At 38.6% G+C, this 17,308-nt stretch overlaps 1 protein-coding gene across 1 annotated transcript in view; it reads left to right on the forward strand.

Moving 5' to 3' along the window:
- The window catches only part of LOC126249063 (tyrosine-protein phosphatase non-receptor type 14), a 188,182-nt gene that overhangs the window by 31,853 nt on the left and 139,021 nt on the right, over positions 1-17,308 (forward strand). The window contains exons 6-9 of the mRNA XM_049950714.1: positions 1,349-1,419; positions 7,412-7,567; positions 10,670-10,758; positions 15,220-15,355. Coding sequence (XP_049806671.1) covers positions 1,349-1,419; positions 7,412-7,567; positions 10,670-10,758; positions 15,220-15,355 — 452 coding nt within the window. The remainder of the gene's footprint in view (positions 1-1,348; positions 1,420-7,411; positions 7,568-10,669; positions 10,759-15,219; positions 15,356-17,308) is intronic.

Raw genomic sequence — 17,308 nt, forward strand, 5'->3', positions numbered from 1 at the left:
TGGAAATGTGACTTCATGACTGTAGACTCAGCTCCAAATGGGGATAGAGGGTGCGTTATTTGCATCTCTGTGTGGACGCTCTGGTCACGTCTTGTTACTTGGACAATCTGAATGTGCCCTCATTGTATTGCCACTAACACAAGATTCCGTGCCATGCTTATTTGGTTAGATTCCTGGTAACCAATATTTAAAAGAATTCCTTTATGATGCTGTCCCAGTAGCCAGTTGCTTGGCAGAACACCTTGGTGTTGTTCATGGTCCATCAGAGTAGTCAGTGTAAAACAACACATTCACAATAAGGCTTGCGAACATCAGCAGAACACAGGCTATCGACCTGAATGGACCATTTCTCGTCCTGTAGGTTACCTCAGTGCATATAAACCTATGGGATGTTACTCATTAACAATGTGATACTGCAGTGCCTGAATATATGAGGCAGAAAAGCTTTGTTAATTGGTAGATACCCAATGGAGTTGAATTTGGGTTTTTGAGGATTCAGTTTTATATGGAATCTGATAATCAACATATTGAAAGACTATGTGATTCAAAGCAATCTATATTTATACATGAAACAGTTAAATAGTTTTCAGTCTTTTTGCTGCTATATACTGGTATCATCATTGATTCTTTCCTTTTCATAGAGAACAGTATTAATTCTGATAGAAATCAATCGATGAAGAAGAGGTTATCATTCAAATATTGTGGTACGACATAATCCTTGCACTTCAACATACCTGAGATTTGGTTGGAAGCTGTATTTGTAACTTGCTTAGCATTTCCCATGACTAGTCCAGAACCAGAGATGGCTTTTCTTTAGAAGTAGTAAAATGTCCCTGAATCATGCCTTAACAGTCTCACTGTATCCATTTCATATAGATACAAAAAAATATTGGCCATTAGCGGTGATTCTCACATTATATTAGCGGACAGTAACTGCAGTTGCTTTTTGTATTTCCACTAGAGCAAAAAACTGTACTTTGCTCATTGAGTCACATCAGCTAAAATTACAGAGCAACCACAATAGTATACTGCATTATATTATACTGTACCTGAAATCATACCCGCCTATGTATAATGTCACAATGAATTTATAGCTTATATTTGTGTAATATTTGATATTTCTCTTATACCCAAATAGTTTTGAACACTGTATATTTTCTTTCTATACCCTATTTAAAGCTTACTGTTACCATCTTGTCTGAAGCAAAAATATCACTCTAATACTAAAAAAAGTGGTTAGGTATTATCTGAAAACCTTAGAACAATATTGACATAAGTGGTAGACCTTTGACTTTGTGCCACATGGAATTTTATTTCACATCTAATGCTCTTTGTTTTATATCTTTAGCTGAGTTTGGAAATCATGATCTTGAGAGGCACACTGCTGAGTATCTGAAAGATTTTGCTTTATTTCCAAAGGTATGTGACTGTAATACTGTATTATTGTTATTTATATTAATAGTAGTGCTAATAGTTGTTGTTGTTGTTGTTGTTGTTGTTCACAGCCGTTAAAAGATGTAGCTAGTTATGTTGTAGTGTGAGTTTACTAATTGTTGTCTGGTGAAAACTGTTATTTAAATTATTTAAATGACTTTTTAAGGATACTGTGTTGTGTATGTTTCATTCATGCAGATACTCAGGAACACTGTTATGCAATAAGATTATTTGTGTTGGATGGACAATGTCAATGGCAGATCATCGATAGTTAGTAAATGTTTATGAGGTATCTGTCTCTATATTTTCAACAGTTAAGGATTTCGAACATGGCCACATTTCTCTTGAAGATGATCCCGTGTAGAGCATTGCGAAACTATAACTATAGATGAATATTTCGAGGAAGTGCACATATGATATTAGATGATCAGAATTAAATGTGCACAGAACAGCAGACAGTATAGGCACATCAGAATTGGGAATGCAGTCCTTTATACTTGAATAATTTAGGATGAGATAACATCGTGCAAGATGTTTCCACATCAGTTTAACGCTGGCCAAAAATGCTGTGTTTAGATTTGGTACTGTGCAGGAGACACAAGGACTTAGCTTGTCAGTTGTAGGCCTAAACTTAAATTGTTATGTTTTGGATATTTTTTGATGACAGCAGGTCTAGCCTCATTCAAAAACAATTTTTCCCCACTAGCATTGTATGATTATATGAAAAAATAGGTTTATTTTGAGATTTTTCCGATACCTACAAAAGTATATTTCACAAGTTAAGAGTCTTGTGGATAACTTATTTCATAGCAAATCAGTGTTTGTGACTTACAGTTACTTTCAAAGAATAGTTCAACTTGAATTTCATTGTACATCAACATGAATAAACATACGTTTTTAAGAATTTTCAGAAGTTACGATTGTCATGTGCATAAGCTATTTCACAGTAAATTGGTATTTCTGATTTAGTTACTGTAGCACATATTATAAATATCTTGTTATATCTGGTTTTCCTTTCCAAGCGGAATGTACGTTATCTACATTTATCATAAATTAAGGCTATTTTTAGGTTTGTTAGCAGTTTTAGGCCTAACCTCAAAAAAGTTTTAGGAAATTAGTAATTTTTACCACAGGTTCTTCTGTTACCTGAATATAAATCTCATTTTGTGTACTAAATGCTTCAGTTCTTAAAGGGAATTAGTAATATTTTTAGCTCAATAGATTAAAAGATAATCAGCAGGTTTAGTTTAAAATTATTTGTTCACTGCCTTGTTCAATATTGTGCCAGCCACAGTGCAGCCCCACTGTGAATGCTGTTCTCGAAACCGGATTGAGTTTGTTGACTTTTGTAAGCAGCTGGAAATTGCCCTGATTACTGTCAAGTGATTGGCAGCTGCTGTGAGTGGGTGTGTTGGGAGAGCTCCCAAGAGTCCTAGGTACCCCAAGTACTATCATCTCCTATGGGACCTGTAATTACTCTTTCAGTTGACTGTAAGTGGTGTGTCAATGCTAGGTCTCGGCGTCCTGTATGGGGTAAACAGGGACCAGGGAGGACTCAGCTTGCTATACCAACCCCCATAACCAACGGGTTTGAGGTGCTGTCATACACTGAAACTAAGCCAGTGGGACTCACTTCACCCGTTGGGAAACCTGCTTTGTCCTTTGTCAATAGGAGGCAAATGTGAAAGTGTAGGGACCTATTAACTGACGTATGGCAAATAATGGTACCCCTTACAGAAATGGCAGCAAGGGACAGGAAGGAACATCAGGCGCACTCAGTGTGTATGCTGGGGGCTTCATTCAAAATGTTGAAGAGGCTGTTCTGGCAGCTATTGATGGAAAAGGTTGCAGCCAGCTGCAGATTGTGGTGCGTGGTACAACAAACGGTACCTGTCATCAGGGCTCTGAGGCCATACTTGGATCATTCCAGCAAGTGACAGAGAAGGTTTCTAGCCTTGCTCACAGAGTTTCCAACAAAGCTCACAATCTGCATCATTGTCCCCAGAACCGATTGTGGCCCCATGGTTCTGAGTGGAGTGTAGGGATCGAACCAAAGACTTTGAAGGTTCTGTGCCAAGCTAGGATGCAACTTCATGGACTTGCAAAATAGAACTGAAAACTGTAGCTTCACCCTAAATGGGTGAGGTGTGCACTGCACCTCAGAGGCTATTACCCAAGTAGCTGACTGTGTATGGGATGCATACAAGATTTTTTAGATAAGGCAACTTTCCATCCAGTTCAGATAACAACAGCTTTGGGAAGCCCAGAAGTAGTGTAAGATCCAAAGGAAGGCCCCCGATAGGCAAGAGTATTAAAACCGTAGTAGGTAACTGCTGAAACACTTGCAACGAAGTGCCAGAGTTTGAAGCACTCCTGAAATGGAGTATAGGTATAGAAAGCTGATTAAAGCCTAAAGTCTGCAACATTGAGATTTTTGGAGAAAAATATAATTGCATATTGAAAGAATAGGCTAATGGGAAATGGCGTATTGTCACAGTAGACAATACACCCAAATCTTCCAAGATAGAAATTGAAGCTGCATCATGTGAGATTGTTTGGGTGAGACCCAGTATGAAGAGTGGGCATAAAATTGTAATGGGATCCTTCTATTGACCACCAGCCTCTCGTCATTATATAACCAAAATGTTAGAGAGAACCTCAGTTCGCTAATGCTTTAGTTCCCTATTCATACTGTAATCATTGGTGGGGACTCCTAATCACCCAACTGTCAATTGGAAAAATTAGTTTTGTTGGGGAGGGGGGGGTGACAAAAAACTACCTAGAACAGATGGTTTGGAACCCCCCCCCCCCTTCCGACGATGGAAATATTTCAGATCTAATGACAACAAGTAGACCTGACCTCTTTGAGGATGTTCGCATCGAAACTGGTATCAGTGACCATCACACAGTTGTGCCAACAATGATTTCCAAAATACAAAGGCAACTAAGACAAGTATGTATATATATATATATATATATATATATATATATATATATATATATATATGTTCAGTAAACTAGATAAAAAAAGCAGTAGTATCATATCCCAATGAAAAACTTAAAACTTTTAGTACAGGACATGAGCACGTAGAGGAGCTATGGTGCAAATTTAAAAGAATAGTTAACCCTGCTCTGGATTAATATGCACCCAGTAGAGAGGTTCATAATGGTTCATAATGGTATACAGCCACTGTAAAGGTATGTCTAAAGAAACAGACTACTGCATAATAGGTACAAAACGAAGCATAGGGCTATAGATACAGAGATTGTGGATGAAATGCATTTGGATTTTAAGAGAACAACGCGTGAAACCTTCAGTGACTACCTTAGCAGATTTTACTCTGATGTTCTTTCACAAAACCCAAAGAAATTGTGATTGTATGTAAAGGCTGGTAGGGGCACAAAAGTTAGTGTCCAGATACTTATAGATGAGACAGATACTGAAATTGACGGTAGCGAGACAAAAGCAGAAATGCTTAACTCCATTTTCAAATGCGCCTTTACATTGGAAAACATGGGAGAACTGCCCAGTTTAATTTTCGTACCTCTGAAATGGTGAGTGATATAAATATTAGTGTCAGTAGTGTTGATAAACAGCTGCAGTTGTTAAAATTGAACAACCCCCAGGGCCTGATCGAATCCCTATCAGATTCAATTCTGAATTTACAGCTGAGTTAGCCCCTCTTTTAATTATGATCTATCATAGATCCTTTTAATGAAAAACTGTGCCCAATAGTTGGAAGAAAGCACAGGCCACACCTCTCTACAAGAAGGGTAGCTGATCTGCAAAACTACTGTCCAATATCTTTGACATAGATTTCTCGTAGAATCTTAGAACATATTCTGAGCTGAAACATAATGAGATATCTCTAACTGAATGACCTCCTCCATGCCAACCAGCATGGATTCTGAAAACCTTGATGATGTGGAACCCTTCTCATATGACATACTGAAAGCTTTTAATCAAGGCAGTCAGTGAGATGCTGTATTTCTTGGTTTCTTAAAAGCATGTTACTCAGTACCATTTCTATGCTTTATTATTAAAAGTATAATCATATGGGATAGCAAGTGTAATTTGTAACTGGATGGAGGATTTTGTGGTGGGGAGGAAGCAGCACGTTATTTTGGATGGAGGGTCATCAACAGGTGTAGAAGTAAGTTCGAGAGTGCTCCAAGGAAGTGTGTTACAACCCATGGTCTTCATGTTGTACATTAATGACCTTGCAAACAATATTAATAGTAACCTCAGACTTTATATGGATGATGCAATTATCTATAATGAAATATTGTCGAAAAGAAGTCAGATCTTGATAAGATGTCAAAGTAGTGCAAAGATTGGCAATTTGCTATAGATGTTCAAAAATGTAAAATTGTACACATCACAAAACAAAAAAAAAAATATAGGATCCTATGAGTATAATATCAGTGAGTCCAGTTGGAACCTGTCAAGTCATATAAATACCTGGGCGTAACAATCTGTAGGGATATGAAATGGAATGATCACATAGTCTCTGTTGTGGATAAAGCGGGCCATATACTTCAATTTATTGATAGAATACTGGCGAAATGCACTCACTCTACAAAGGAGACCCATACCGAATAGGACTAATTAAGGATACTGAACTTTAACAGAGATGGGCAGCACAGTTGATCACAGTATTGTTTGATCCATTGGAGAGTGTCACACAGATGCTGACAAAACTGAACTGGCAGACTCATGAAGATACATGTAAACAGTTCCAAGAAAGCCTGCTTATAAAGTTTCAAGAACAGGTTCTAAATGATAACTCCAGGAATAGACAACAACTCCCTCCATATTGTTTCCATAGGCGTCATGAGGACAAGACTAGATTAATTACAGCACACACAGAGGCATTTAAACAATCATTCTTCTCACATTTCATACATGAATAAAATAAGAAAAACTCGAATAACTGATACAGTGGGATGTACCCTCTGCCATGCACTTCACAGTGGTTTGCAAAGTATAGATGTAAATGTAGATGTAGAAGTGAAATATCCAGGGGAGCTGTGGGTGAGAGCTGGTGTCGATGCTCTGAAGAAGGCGAAGTCAGTTTCATCTGCCAGAAATGTTATAATTTGTATTTTCTGTGGTGCAAGAAGGGTTCCCATTGTTGATTATCTTGCCCAGTGTTAAAAAAAAATCTGGAATAGTTGGTGAACACTATGCAGTTCATTTGAATCACCTGAATGCAGGGGGGGGGGGGGGGGGGGACAACCCTCACAAGACCTGGAGTGCAAATGAAGAAAGGCCTTTAACATCCATGCTGTTCGCCAGATTTGGCATCATTTGACTTTTACCAATTTTCAAGTTTAAAGATATTTGTGGCAGGAGAAAGGATGAAGTTGTGGAAGCCATAGATGGATGTTTTTCAGACCTTGTAGAATTACACTGCAGGGAAGGAATTCACTTCGAGGAAATGCGCTGGACAAAATATGTTGATCTAAAAGGGGATTACATACCTAATAAGTGCATTTAAACACAGAAAATAGAGCCATCAACTGACAGACCAAAAACTTTTCAGCTTGGCCTTGGACAGATGAAGGATGTTGGGTAAAGTACATTAGGTAGTGTTTATTAAGCTTGTAGACTTACCAGCTGTTTTTAAAAAGTTCTGAAGAGGAATAGGTAGTCCTGAGACCACAAGTGGTACTGAACGCCTGTTGAACCAGGCTTCTCCAGAATTTATGTCCACTTCACTGGTTTTTTCCCATAATGTTTAGATTTTCAGTATTAATGAATACTTTGTCTTTAGGCTATGTAGCAAAGAGTTAGGAAGTTGTCCTTCTGTATATTTTCCATCAAACATTTGAAATGAAATGTAGGTCATTTTCTATGTACGGGATTTAAAGTATTGACATTATACTGGATTTAAAGTATTTTGTTTTAATAATTTCATATGTGGATTATAAATGTATGACTTCTGTATCCAGCCCTGAACTTTTCTTGTTCCAGCATTTAACAGAGCAAGGCCACCTCCAGCACTTGACTGAAGCTGTAATTTGTCAACATGCAGCATTGGCTGGTCTTCCCCAGGGAACTGCAGAGGAATATTACATTCTTGCTGCACAGCAGTTAGATGGCTATGGGCAGGAAACATTTAGTGCTAAGGTACTTTTATGTTAAGTAACCCCCCCCCCCCCCCAAACTTTGCTCACTGTAAACAACCTTATTTGAAATTGCTGTAGTTAAGGAATCTAAAATTTACTGAAGTGGAATTGCTACTTATTGTGAGATTGGGAAACCAAAAGTTGTTCCCCCCCCCACTAAGGGTAAGCTTTACTGCTTAAGCAGTGTAGATACAGAATTAGATAGGATCTGGAAGAGCAGAATGAGACATACACTGATTGGAGTGGACGGGAGTTACATGTAGGATCTTAAGCTGCCAGTGAGTGTAGTAGGGATTGGGGGAGGATCGTGATTAACTTTGAAATTTCCATTTCAGTAGACTCTACATCCCACAATGAGTACCTTATGTACAATGAGACTTATGTAAGATGTATTACTTCACTCATTTCTATCAGAGAGTTCATGCTTTTAACTGGTGGTCTTTAACTTAAAAGACTAGAATAAACTAAAATATATATGTACCCATTGTTTGCAATGTAGACAAATTCACTTGTACAAGAGCAGTTTCAATGAAATAATTTCAACTTTGAGTATGTATTATACTAACACATATCTGAGACAGCTATAAGTACAGGCTAATGGAATAAACAAATAGACAGTACCTCTGTGATCCTTACATGTACTGTCAGTTTTATTTTTATTTTGAAGCTACAATATGAGACCAAGCACCAAGCAATGACTGAAGATGAAGAATCAGTTCTCAGAATGGGAAAAAGGGATAGATTGCTACTCACCATAAAGATGACCCATGAAGTTGCTGAAAGGCATAATGAAAAGACTGTTACTCATCATAGCTTTGGCCAAAGCCTTCTACAGCAAAGAATACATACACACATTCACACAAGCAAGCACACCTCACACACGTGACCACTACCACTGGCAGTTCCGACCAGATTGCGACTGTTACATGAATATCGATCTGGTGTGTAGCAGGGAATGGGATCTGTTAGCTGGGTTTGACTTGGGGGGGGGGGGGGGGGGGACAACACTGTCTGGCACAGTGTGCAGGGACTAGAGACTGGCAGGCACAATGTTGGGAAGTGGGATATTGGGGGGGGGGGGCGGGGGGAGCAGGAGGGGAGAGGAGCAGGGAAGCAATTGTTTTTGCTCATGCTACTGCTTGTATCCCATTGACATATTTTTTAGTTATATTACTACAATAAAAAATTAATTTTATTCACTGACCAGCAGTACAAAAGATACAAATGGTAATATTAAACTCCACTGCAGTAATTTTTTGTAATAACAACACCCCCTAGTCCTCTGAAATAGTAGACTCCCACCACTAGTTTAATTTGCACCTCTAAATTGGAAGGTAGCGTACGTGAACATGTAAATGAGAATTATGTAGCTTTTCATGATAATCTTAAAGTCTTGGAACTGTATGTTAGCTTCATATTTCATTTGATAACATGGACTTCCTATTTCAGAGATTGGTAACAGTTGTGACGTACTAATTTTTTATTTTACATGATAGAGCTACTTAGTACACTGTTTTGCCTTAAATGAGGTTGACATCTTTGCAGTTAGATAACATTTTTTTTTCTTCCCACAAACTCTTGAATTTAAGTGCACTTCGTTGTTTAAAAGTGAACTAGTGGTAGACTTTCACCACCTGAGTAACACATAGCCCCACACCAGCTGACCTACATCTGTCAAATGCTATAGATAGGATTTTTCTATTGCAGATCATACATGTGCAAATACAATTGAAGATAATTATCATATTTGCTTGTCACCTACATGTGTATAATTTGTGTGATGCATAAAAACTGCTGCATGTCGTTTGTAATCACAAGACGGACTAAAATAATTGTGCAAGTTATTAAATGCTATAATTTTCACTCATAAATACAGTTGGGGTTGAAGCAAAACTTTAGTCAGATAATGTTGATTAGAATAGTAGTAAAAATGTAGGTTTGAACATGTTTGTTTGTATAAAGTTCTTCACATAAAAAATATTAAGACTGTATCTCAGGTTTTTCAAGATACAGTGAATGACAGGCAGTTTCAGTCGAGAAAACTAACAGATTATGAGACAGAATTGCTTTCCAGTTCTTACCTCCAGGAGATATAATGTGTAGTACTGCCAGAACACATATATGAAAGTAAAAACTGTTACACTTCCTAGCTTTCAGAACTAATAAGTCCTTTCTCGGGGAGGAACTATCGTCTTCACTACAGGTTGGTCCCTCTCATCCTGGGGTGTGAGTGACCTGTCCTTCCTTTTAAACCTTCCCTAACCTATCTCTCTTTCCTTCTTGAGGAAAGAACTAATGATCGAAGAGCTAGAAATGGTATCAATTTTACTTTTATTTGTGTGTATCAGCAGTACCACACATGCCTCTTGAAGGTACGCACTGGCCAGAAATTATGTCTCACAATTTACATGCAGTTACTGGAATTTTACTTTCATATAGACACTGTAATGAAATATTCACATTTTCCATATTCTTCATGTTGTATTACATCTTCCTACAACAAGAAACACCCATTACACAATTGTTACTTAATACCATTATTGAAAAACACTTAATTTTGAGCTGTAGAAGCTAGCTCATGTGTGGGCTTCACTGTTGTTGAGGATAACTGAATCCTTAGACAAAGTATGAAGGATCCAATGCGCTAACAGTCCTTGTATGGTAACATGTGTCACACTCTCTCTATAGTAGGCTCCATGGATCATGACTAACATCACTGAACACCAGATGCCACAACACACACATGAACTGCTGAAGGTACACAAATAGCGGTTTGTGGAGGTGACATTGTGAAACTTCCTGAAGGCATTGGTTCCAGGAACAGCCGTGGTTGGCCACTCTGGGCTGGCCTCAAACACTTTTAATAATTCCTCTGGTTGTGTCATCTTTGGAACCCCCAATGCATATTACAGGTGACACCACACTTCATGAAAGTTTCTATACAGTTTAGTAAATTTAAAATAAAGCTGTGAGATGGAACTAGAGAAAATATCATTTATGTGTTAAAAACTTATGTGTAAGAATTTATTAGTCAGATGCCTTACAGTTTTAGCAGATTTCTCACAGTTGATTTTTTTCTTGTAACTGCTTTTTAACATTTTAGGATGAAAGCAATGCAGAAGTAATTATTGGCGTCTCTCTCAATGGCATACTTGTTGGCTATGAAAAGGCGCACTCTTCAAAGTTTTACAGGTATGATAAATTGCCTGAAGCTGTTTTAATACTGCTTCTATCTTCCCATTGTTACGTATCAATCTTTGTATTATGTTTTTCAAATTTAAGACATTAATTTTTAAAGTTATTCAAATGTTAATATGTACACATATACATCCAGTGTTGTTCCAAAAGGGGGACAGTCTGCAGGATGAAAGCACTCATGAGAGTTTTTATTTTATTTTTTAAATTGTTCTTCGTGGTGTATTTTTCACACTGCACACAGATTTTGGGAGCAGGGCTTCAAATTCCCTTTTGGGCATATGGATTTAGATTTACTACAATTTCTTTAAATTGGCAGAGGTTGAAAATACCACTTCAGTTGTAAATTACTTTATTTTCACATGACTGGTTTTGGACTGTTATAAGCCTGTCCTCAGGTGTCGTAGCTGTGCTGTTGTTTCCAAGCGCCATGTGTACACACAATGCTGGGGGGCCACAGCACAGCTACGACACCTGAGGATGCGCTTATAACAGTCCAAAACCACTCGTGTGAAAATAAAGTAATTTACATCTGAAGCGGTATTTTCAACCTCTGTTATAATGCTCAGTTGCAGGTGTTCTGCCAACAGGATCATTTATTCTTTAAACTGATTAAAGCCAATGTTAGGTTCCTTTGGAATTTCATGCCTAGTTTCTTTACCCATTCTTTCCTCCTTTCTGTGATCATCATCCACTGATGCCCTCCTCTGTCTTTATCTCTAGGTAGTGATTGAACATTTCTTTGTCAGCATGGATTATTGTCTTTATTCTATTTTTCGTCAATAGGCCTTTAATTGCATAAAAGAATTGAGACATAACTGCTCGTAGATACAACTCGCACCACATGAGGATTCATTGGAAGCTATATGCCCTAAGAGGCCAGGCAAGAGGAGGGTCAGAAACAACAGAAGATAGTCAGCTGAGAACACAAATATGTGAAATAGAATTTGTGGTGAAAGTTGTTGTTTGTAACAAAGATTGTGTAGAAATCTAGTTGTCAGACATTCACTTTTGACAGATGAGCCAGAGCAGCTGACCACAGTGGGTGTATCGTATTCCTTTATGGTTCTGAATGATGGGCATATTCCACATATAATGTTGTACATGTCGGTAACACTAAAAGTGCTGCAACGGTGCTGCCCATATGAAACAGGCAGCCATGAGGTCTGACAGGCTTCTGGAAACGTTCTCAGGCCTGGGCACTAATCTCCCCTCAATCTCTGAAATGGCACATACGGTTTAAAATGACCACTCGTATGCTGGCTGTTTGTTGAGGGAGTTAGTGGCAGAGAAAAAATCCTGGTCTCAGTAAATAGACCCACTACAGAGTTGTCGTTGTTGTCTGTTGGCTGTGGGGGAGTGTTAGGCTTAGCATCTGCTGGCGGCATCTCAGTGTGTGGCACTTCTCTGATGCTGCTGCAGCGTACATGTGCGGCTGTGCATGTTGCGAAATTGGCTACATTGCCCCTGTTAGGTGAAAGAGGGTCTGGGGCTATCTCTACGAAATATAAAAATCCATCCATTTCCAATGAGTGGGGTTTCAAGGAAGCAATTCATTCTGGTATCTAAACAGATCGTCATCTTCAGTAGTCACAGTTAAGTTGATTGTCACTGAAATCCATATGAGATGTCTATCAGAATATCTAGCACAGTTCAGTGTTAGTTGGACTGGTGCTCCATGTACAGCAGGTTTTTTACAGCCTCAATGAAACTGCAGCAGTTGGCAAGTGTGGTCTTGTAAGTGCGTGAGAAAACTGTTACGGCACCTTCTGTTGTGATTTGTGTTTAGTATGGTTGTTGAAACTTCCTCACCATTTGGCCTCCTCGTTACTAAGTAGCTGGAATGGAGCTAAGACAAAATTCCAAATACCGTTACAAATTCAAATGGCTCTGAGCACTATGGGACTTAACATCTGAGGTCATCAGTCCCCTAGAACTGAGAACTACTTAAACCTAACTACCCTAAGGACATCACACACATCCATGCCCAAGGCAGGATTCGAACCTGCGACCGTAGGTCGCGCGGTTCCAGACTGAAGCACCTAGGACTGTTCGGCCACCTCGGCCGGCAATACCGTTACACTTTTGGAACTTGCGGAAGTGTTTCATTGAGAATTGTAGGCTACCAGCAAGCTGCCATGATTTCTCATGTGTAGCAGTATGTATCTGTGATCAGACAACTTGTCTTTCACAACAGTAATAAATTATATATACAAACCTCTATCATGAATCAGTCTAATAATAAAAACCATATCAAAGTCCCTGTCGTAATTCCTGAGATTAACTTCACATACAGCCAGAAAAACACAGCAGGGGTCTCTAATTTATAAAATATATGGGTTACTGGTGATGATAATTTTCAGTAAACCTTCAATCACCAGGATGTTTGTAACCTCTGTAAGAGTGACTTCACTTACAGTGTTACTGATGTTGGGATATTTATGCTGTAAAAAAAAAAAATTACAGGAGCCATTGACTGGTTAATCTTTTTGGGCCAAGAGATGAACTCTTTGTGTTTCATGCACGGAATGCTGGCATTTTCACTAGGTCCTGGCCAGTATACATGTCATATAACATCCGAGGAATGACCACATGAAACTCATTTTTGTCAGTACTAAGTAACAACACTCCATCAGTAAGTAGTAGCTGATGGCAAATATGATAGTATGTGCACAATGAGGAGTGCCTAGAGAGACCAATCGAGTGAGTTGGTGATATGGATGGCACACTGGACTCAGTAGGATGGCAGTTCAAATCCACATCAGGTCATCCAGATTTGTTTTTTCTGTGATTTCCCTAAATTGCCTTTATTTATGTTTTCCTTGTATTTTTGGTTTTTAGTAATTTTGCACTAATTATTCACACTCATATCATACTATTTTAGTACAGGCACCAAAGATCTTGTCATGTGCCTCTGCCGAGCATATAACCACTACCTAAATTACTTCAGGCAAATGCTCGGATCATTCCTCTGGAAAGGTCATAACCAGTTCCCCTTCCCATGCTTTCCTCATCTTGAGCTAGGTCTCTGTCTCTAATGATGCCATCATCAATTAGACATTAAACTCCGACTGTCCTTCCTTCACCTTTTCTTCTTTTATTTAGAGGTAGGTCCTAGACAACCTTAGTACACGAATGGTGCTATTTTTGATAATATGTGATTGAGCTGAGTGGCTTTGGCAGATGTACTAGCCATGGGTACATGGCCTCTTGTACCTGTTCCAGATCAAGTGCTATTGGTAGTCTTCATAATGTGATAGTGATTGCATATTGAATTCATAGGCTTTTAATGTATTTTGTGTTCATAGAAGCTGAGCAACAGTGCCCTTTGTTGACACTGAGTGGTTTTCTTCAACAAAATACTGTGAGATTTGAAACTAACCCAAAGTGTAATGAAATGGAACTGGGTTCACCTCAAATAATCATGGAACTCGTTGTACTATGTGGATATAGTAAGAGTTTCTTCTTTTATTTATAAAGAAATTGTGTACGTTTTGTAATCAAATACAATTGGTTCTTCAGTGCAATTGAAGTTTTTGTGAACTAGAACAACTCTTATGCCATATTGTGAGGCATCAGCTACAACTGTAGACTCTTTCATTAGAACATCAGTGGCCAAGTACACAGACTTGTGTTTCTAGGCCCAAAAAGCTTTCTCTCAGACAGTAGTCGAGAGCAGCTAAATGCCTCAGTAGATGGTGTGTTTGTCTTGTTAAGAACTTTGCCACTATCCTGTACAGTTTCCTGAAATAAAAAAAAGGTTATTTCTCCAATTACACTTACACTTTAAGCCAGCATCTTTAATGTACTGGAAGTAAAGTTTGAATGTTCTGGTAACTTGGAACATGTTTCAGTTATGTCATCCAAGTAGTTTACTCAATAAGAAATGCCACACATCAACTACTCTAGGCACCATTAAAACATTGCCAGATGAACAGCGTGCTTATAATAATAATTTTCTGCAATGCAATTTCCAAAGGATGTTGCAGCTATGCATCTGGTGAACTCCAAAAGTGTACGATTATGGATAGTGACTGAATGCAACATACTATATTTGTTAACTTCTATCCCTGATAGAAACCAGACCAGCGATTCATGTGTTTCACTAAATGCTAAGAATACCGCGTTTGTCAATGCAATTATCTTGCACAACAGATTAAGTATTTCTCAGTCTGACTGCAACAATAATAATGCTGTTCTGGGCCTGAGGAGCTATTAACTGATAGGCCTTTAGACATTGTCAGAGATGTTCGATTTCTCTCTTCCAACCCTTCCTGGTTTTATTCTATTAAAATGGTAAATAGGTGATTCTACTCACTTTTATTGTGTTCTAGTTTTAGCTCATACTTCTTTAAGAGCTCCTAAATGTTTTCTTCATTTCTGTGTTATAACTTTTGTCTGAGTTTAATTGTTGCTGTGTGGAGTTCACAATAGTAGTAGTTGTTTTACTGTTTTCAGATGGAAAGACATTAAGAATGTAATTAATCACAAACGTTATTTTGGCATTGAATGTCCAAATGAAGGAGAAACAGTCCAATTTCAGTTTACTGATCCAGAATCTGCAAAATATGTTTGGAGAATGTGTGTTCATCAGGTAACTTAATCAGTAATATATTGTAAGAAATGAATTGTATGATTTAACAGCTTGTTTTAGTCATATGTGATACTATATCTATTCGAGACTTCCATAGCTAATAGTGTATCCTATGAAAGACAAGAGTCAAAGTTCGAGTCATGGAATTATTAGTGTTAAAATAAAGGGAAAATTTATTATGGACTTGCTGAAATGTAAATTGTTAGATAACTTTTGTTCCAGAGCTGTTTCAGTCTCACCTAACATAACATAACTGAATTACATTTACTGTGTAGATTATATGAAAAATTGTCCAATGTTGGTTAATTCTCATTGAAATACGTACAATATGAGAAGTTAAGATAACCACCCACTGCAGAATGGAGTCACTGAGCCACAGATATTCAAGAAGAAACAAACTATACGAGGGGGACCCAAAAGTAACCGGAATCGTAATGCTGCACATCGTGTATGTGTAGTAGCAGGTTGCGCCGCCAGAGGGTTGTAGTAGGAGCTCTGCTGAGTCATTCTGCCACACGGCGTCACCCAACATTGAGAAGTGTGGTTTCTTTGGCAGTTCTTTGAAAAAAAATGGCTCTGAGCACTATGGAACTCAACTGCTGAGGTCATAAGTCCCCTAGAACTTAGAACTACTTAAACCTAACTAACCTAAGGACAACACACACATCCATGCCCGAGGCAGGATTCGAACCTGCGACCGTAGCGGTCGCGCGTTTCCAGACTGTAGCGCCAGAACCGCTCGGCCACTAGCGGCCGGCGCAGTTCTTTGAGTGTGTGTACAGTGCAGAAGTGGCACGAGGAAATGGCTAGTTCTTACGAACAACATGCAGCAGTGAAGTTTTGTTTCTTGCTCAGCAAGAACGCAGCAGAAACTGTTGCAATGATTCAGACAGCCTACAAAGACCATGCTCTTAGTAAAACGCAAGTGTACGAATGGTTTTCTCAGTTTAAAAAGGGAGAAATGGTGGTTGAAGATCAACCCCGTTCTGGTCGACCTTCAACTGCTCGAAGCAAAGACAACATCGACAAAATCCGTGATCTCATCAGTGAAGATCGACACAGGACAATCGACCAACTCGAGAACTTGTCCGGGTTGTCCTGGAGCTCAATTCAGCGCATCTTGACCATCAATTTGGGGATGCAAAGAGTGGCAGCAAAATTCGTGCTGAAGCTTCTTACCGGAGATCAAAGGGATCGTCGCGTTCAAGTGTGTCTCGAAATGAAGGACGCGTTCAAAGATGATCCACATTTTTTCAACAAAATCATTACAGGTGATGAATCATGGTGCTGTGGGTACAATCCAGAAAGTAAACAACAGTCATCACAATGGAAGTCACCTGGCTCACCTCGACCAAAAAAAGCTCGACAAGTGAAATCAAATGTGAAAACGATGTTGATCCGTCCTTTTTTTTTTTTTTTTTTTTTACATCAAAGGGAACGTACACTCCAAATTTGTCCCTGAAAACCAGAGAGTAAATCAACAATTCTATTTGGAGGTTATGAAATGGCCTCGCAGAAGTTTGTTGCGAAAACGTCCGGCTTTGTGGGATTCTGGCGTGTGGTTCCTGCATCACGACAATTCTCCCACACGCACAGCTCTCAGCGTTCGCCAGTTTTTGGCTAGGAGCCTGAAAAATTCACATTTGCCATAAATGTGAATATAAATGCAAACTCTGCCGTAAAATGCGAAAGCACAGGATTACCTAATAAATGTTGTTTTATAATGGATTGTATCCAGATGATCTATTTTTGTCACATAGTCTGAATTTGCTTTATTTTATGCATGTACATATCAAAAATTAAACCAATTTTCAGTTACTAGTATTGCACATCATCTGCCGAAGCCCAATTTGCAGAGATAATATGTGTAAGAATGTGTTTGTAAATTAAAAAGTGCATGAATGCAACAACATATCAGTGTGCTAGATGATCTGGTGCCACACCAGTTGTTGG

This window comes from Schistocerca nitens, chromosome 3 (assembly GCF_023898315.1).
Source record: "Schistocerca nitens isolate TAMUIC-IGC-003100 chromosome 3, iqSchNite1.1, whole genome shotgun sequence".
NCBI classification, from domain to species: Eukaryota; Metazoa; Arthropoda; class Insecta; order Orthoptera; family Acrididae; genus Schistocerca; species Schistocerca nitens.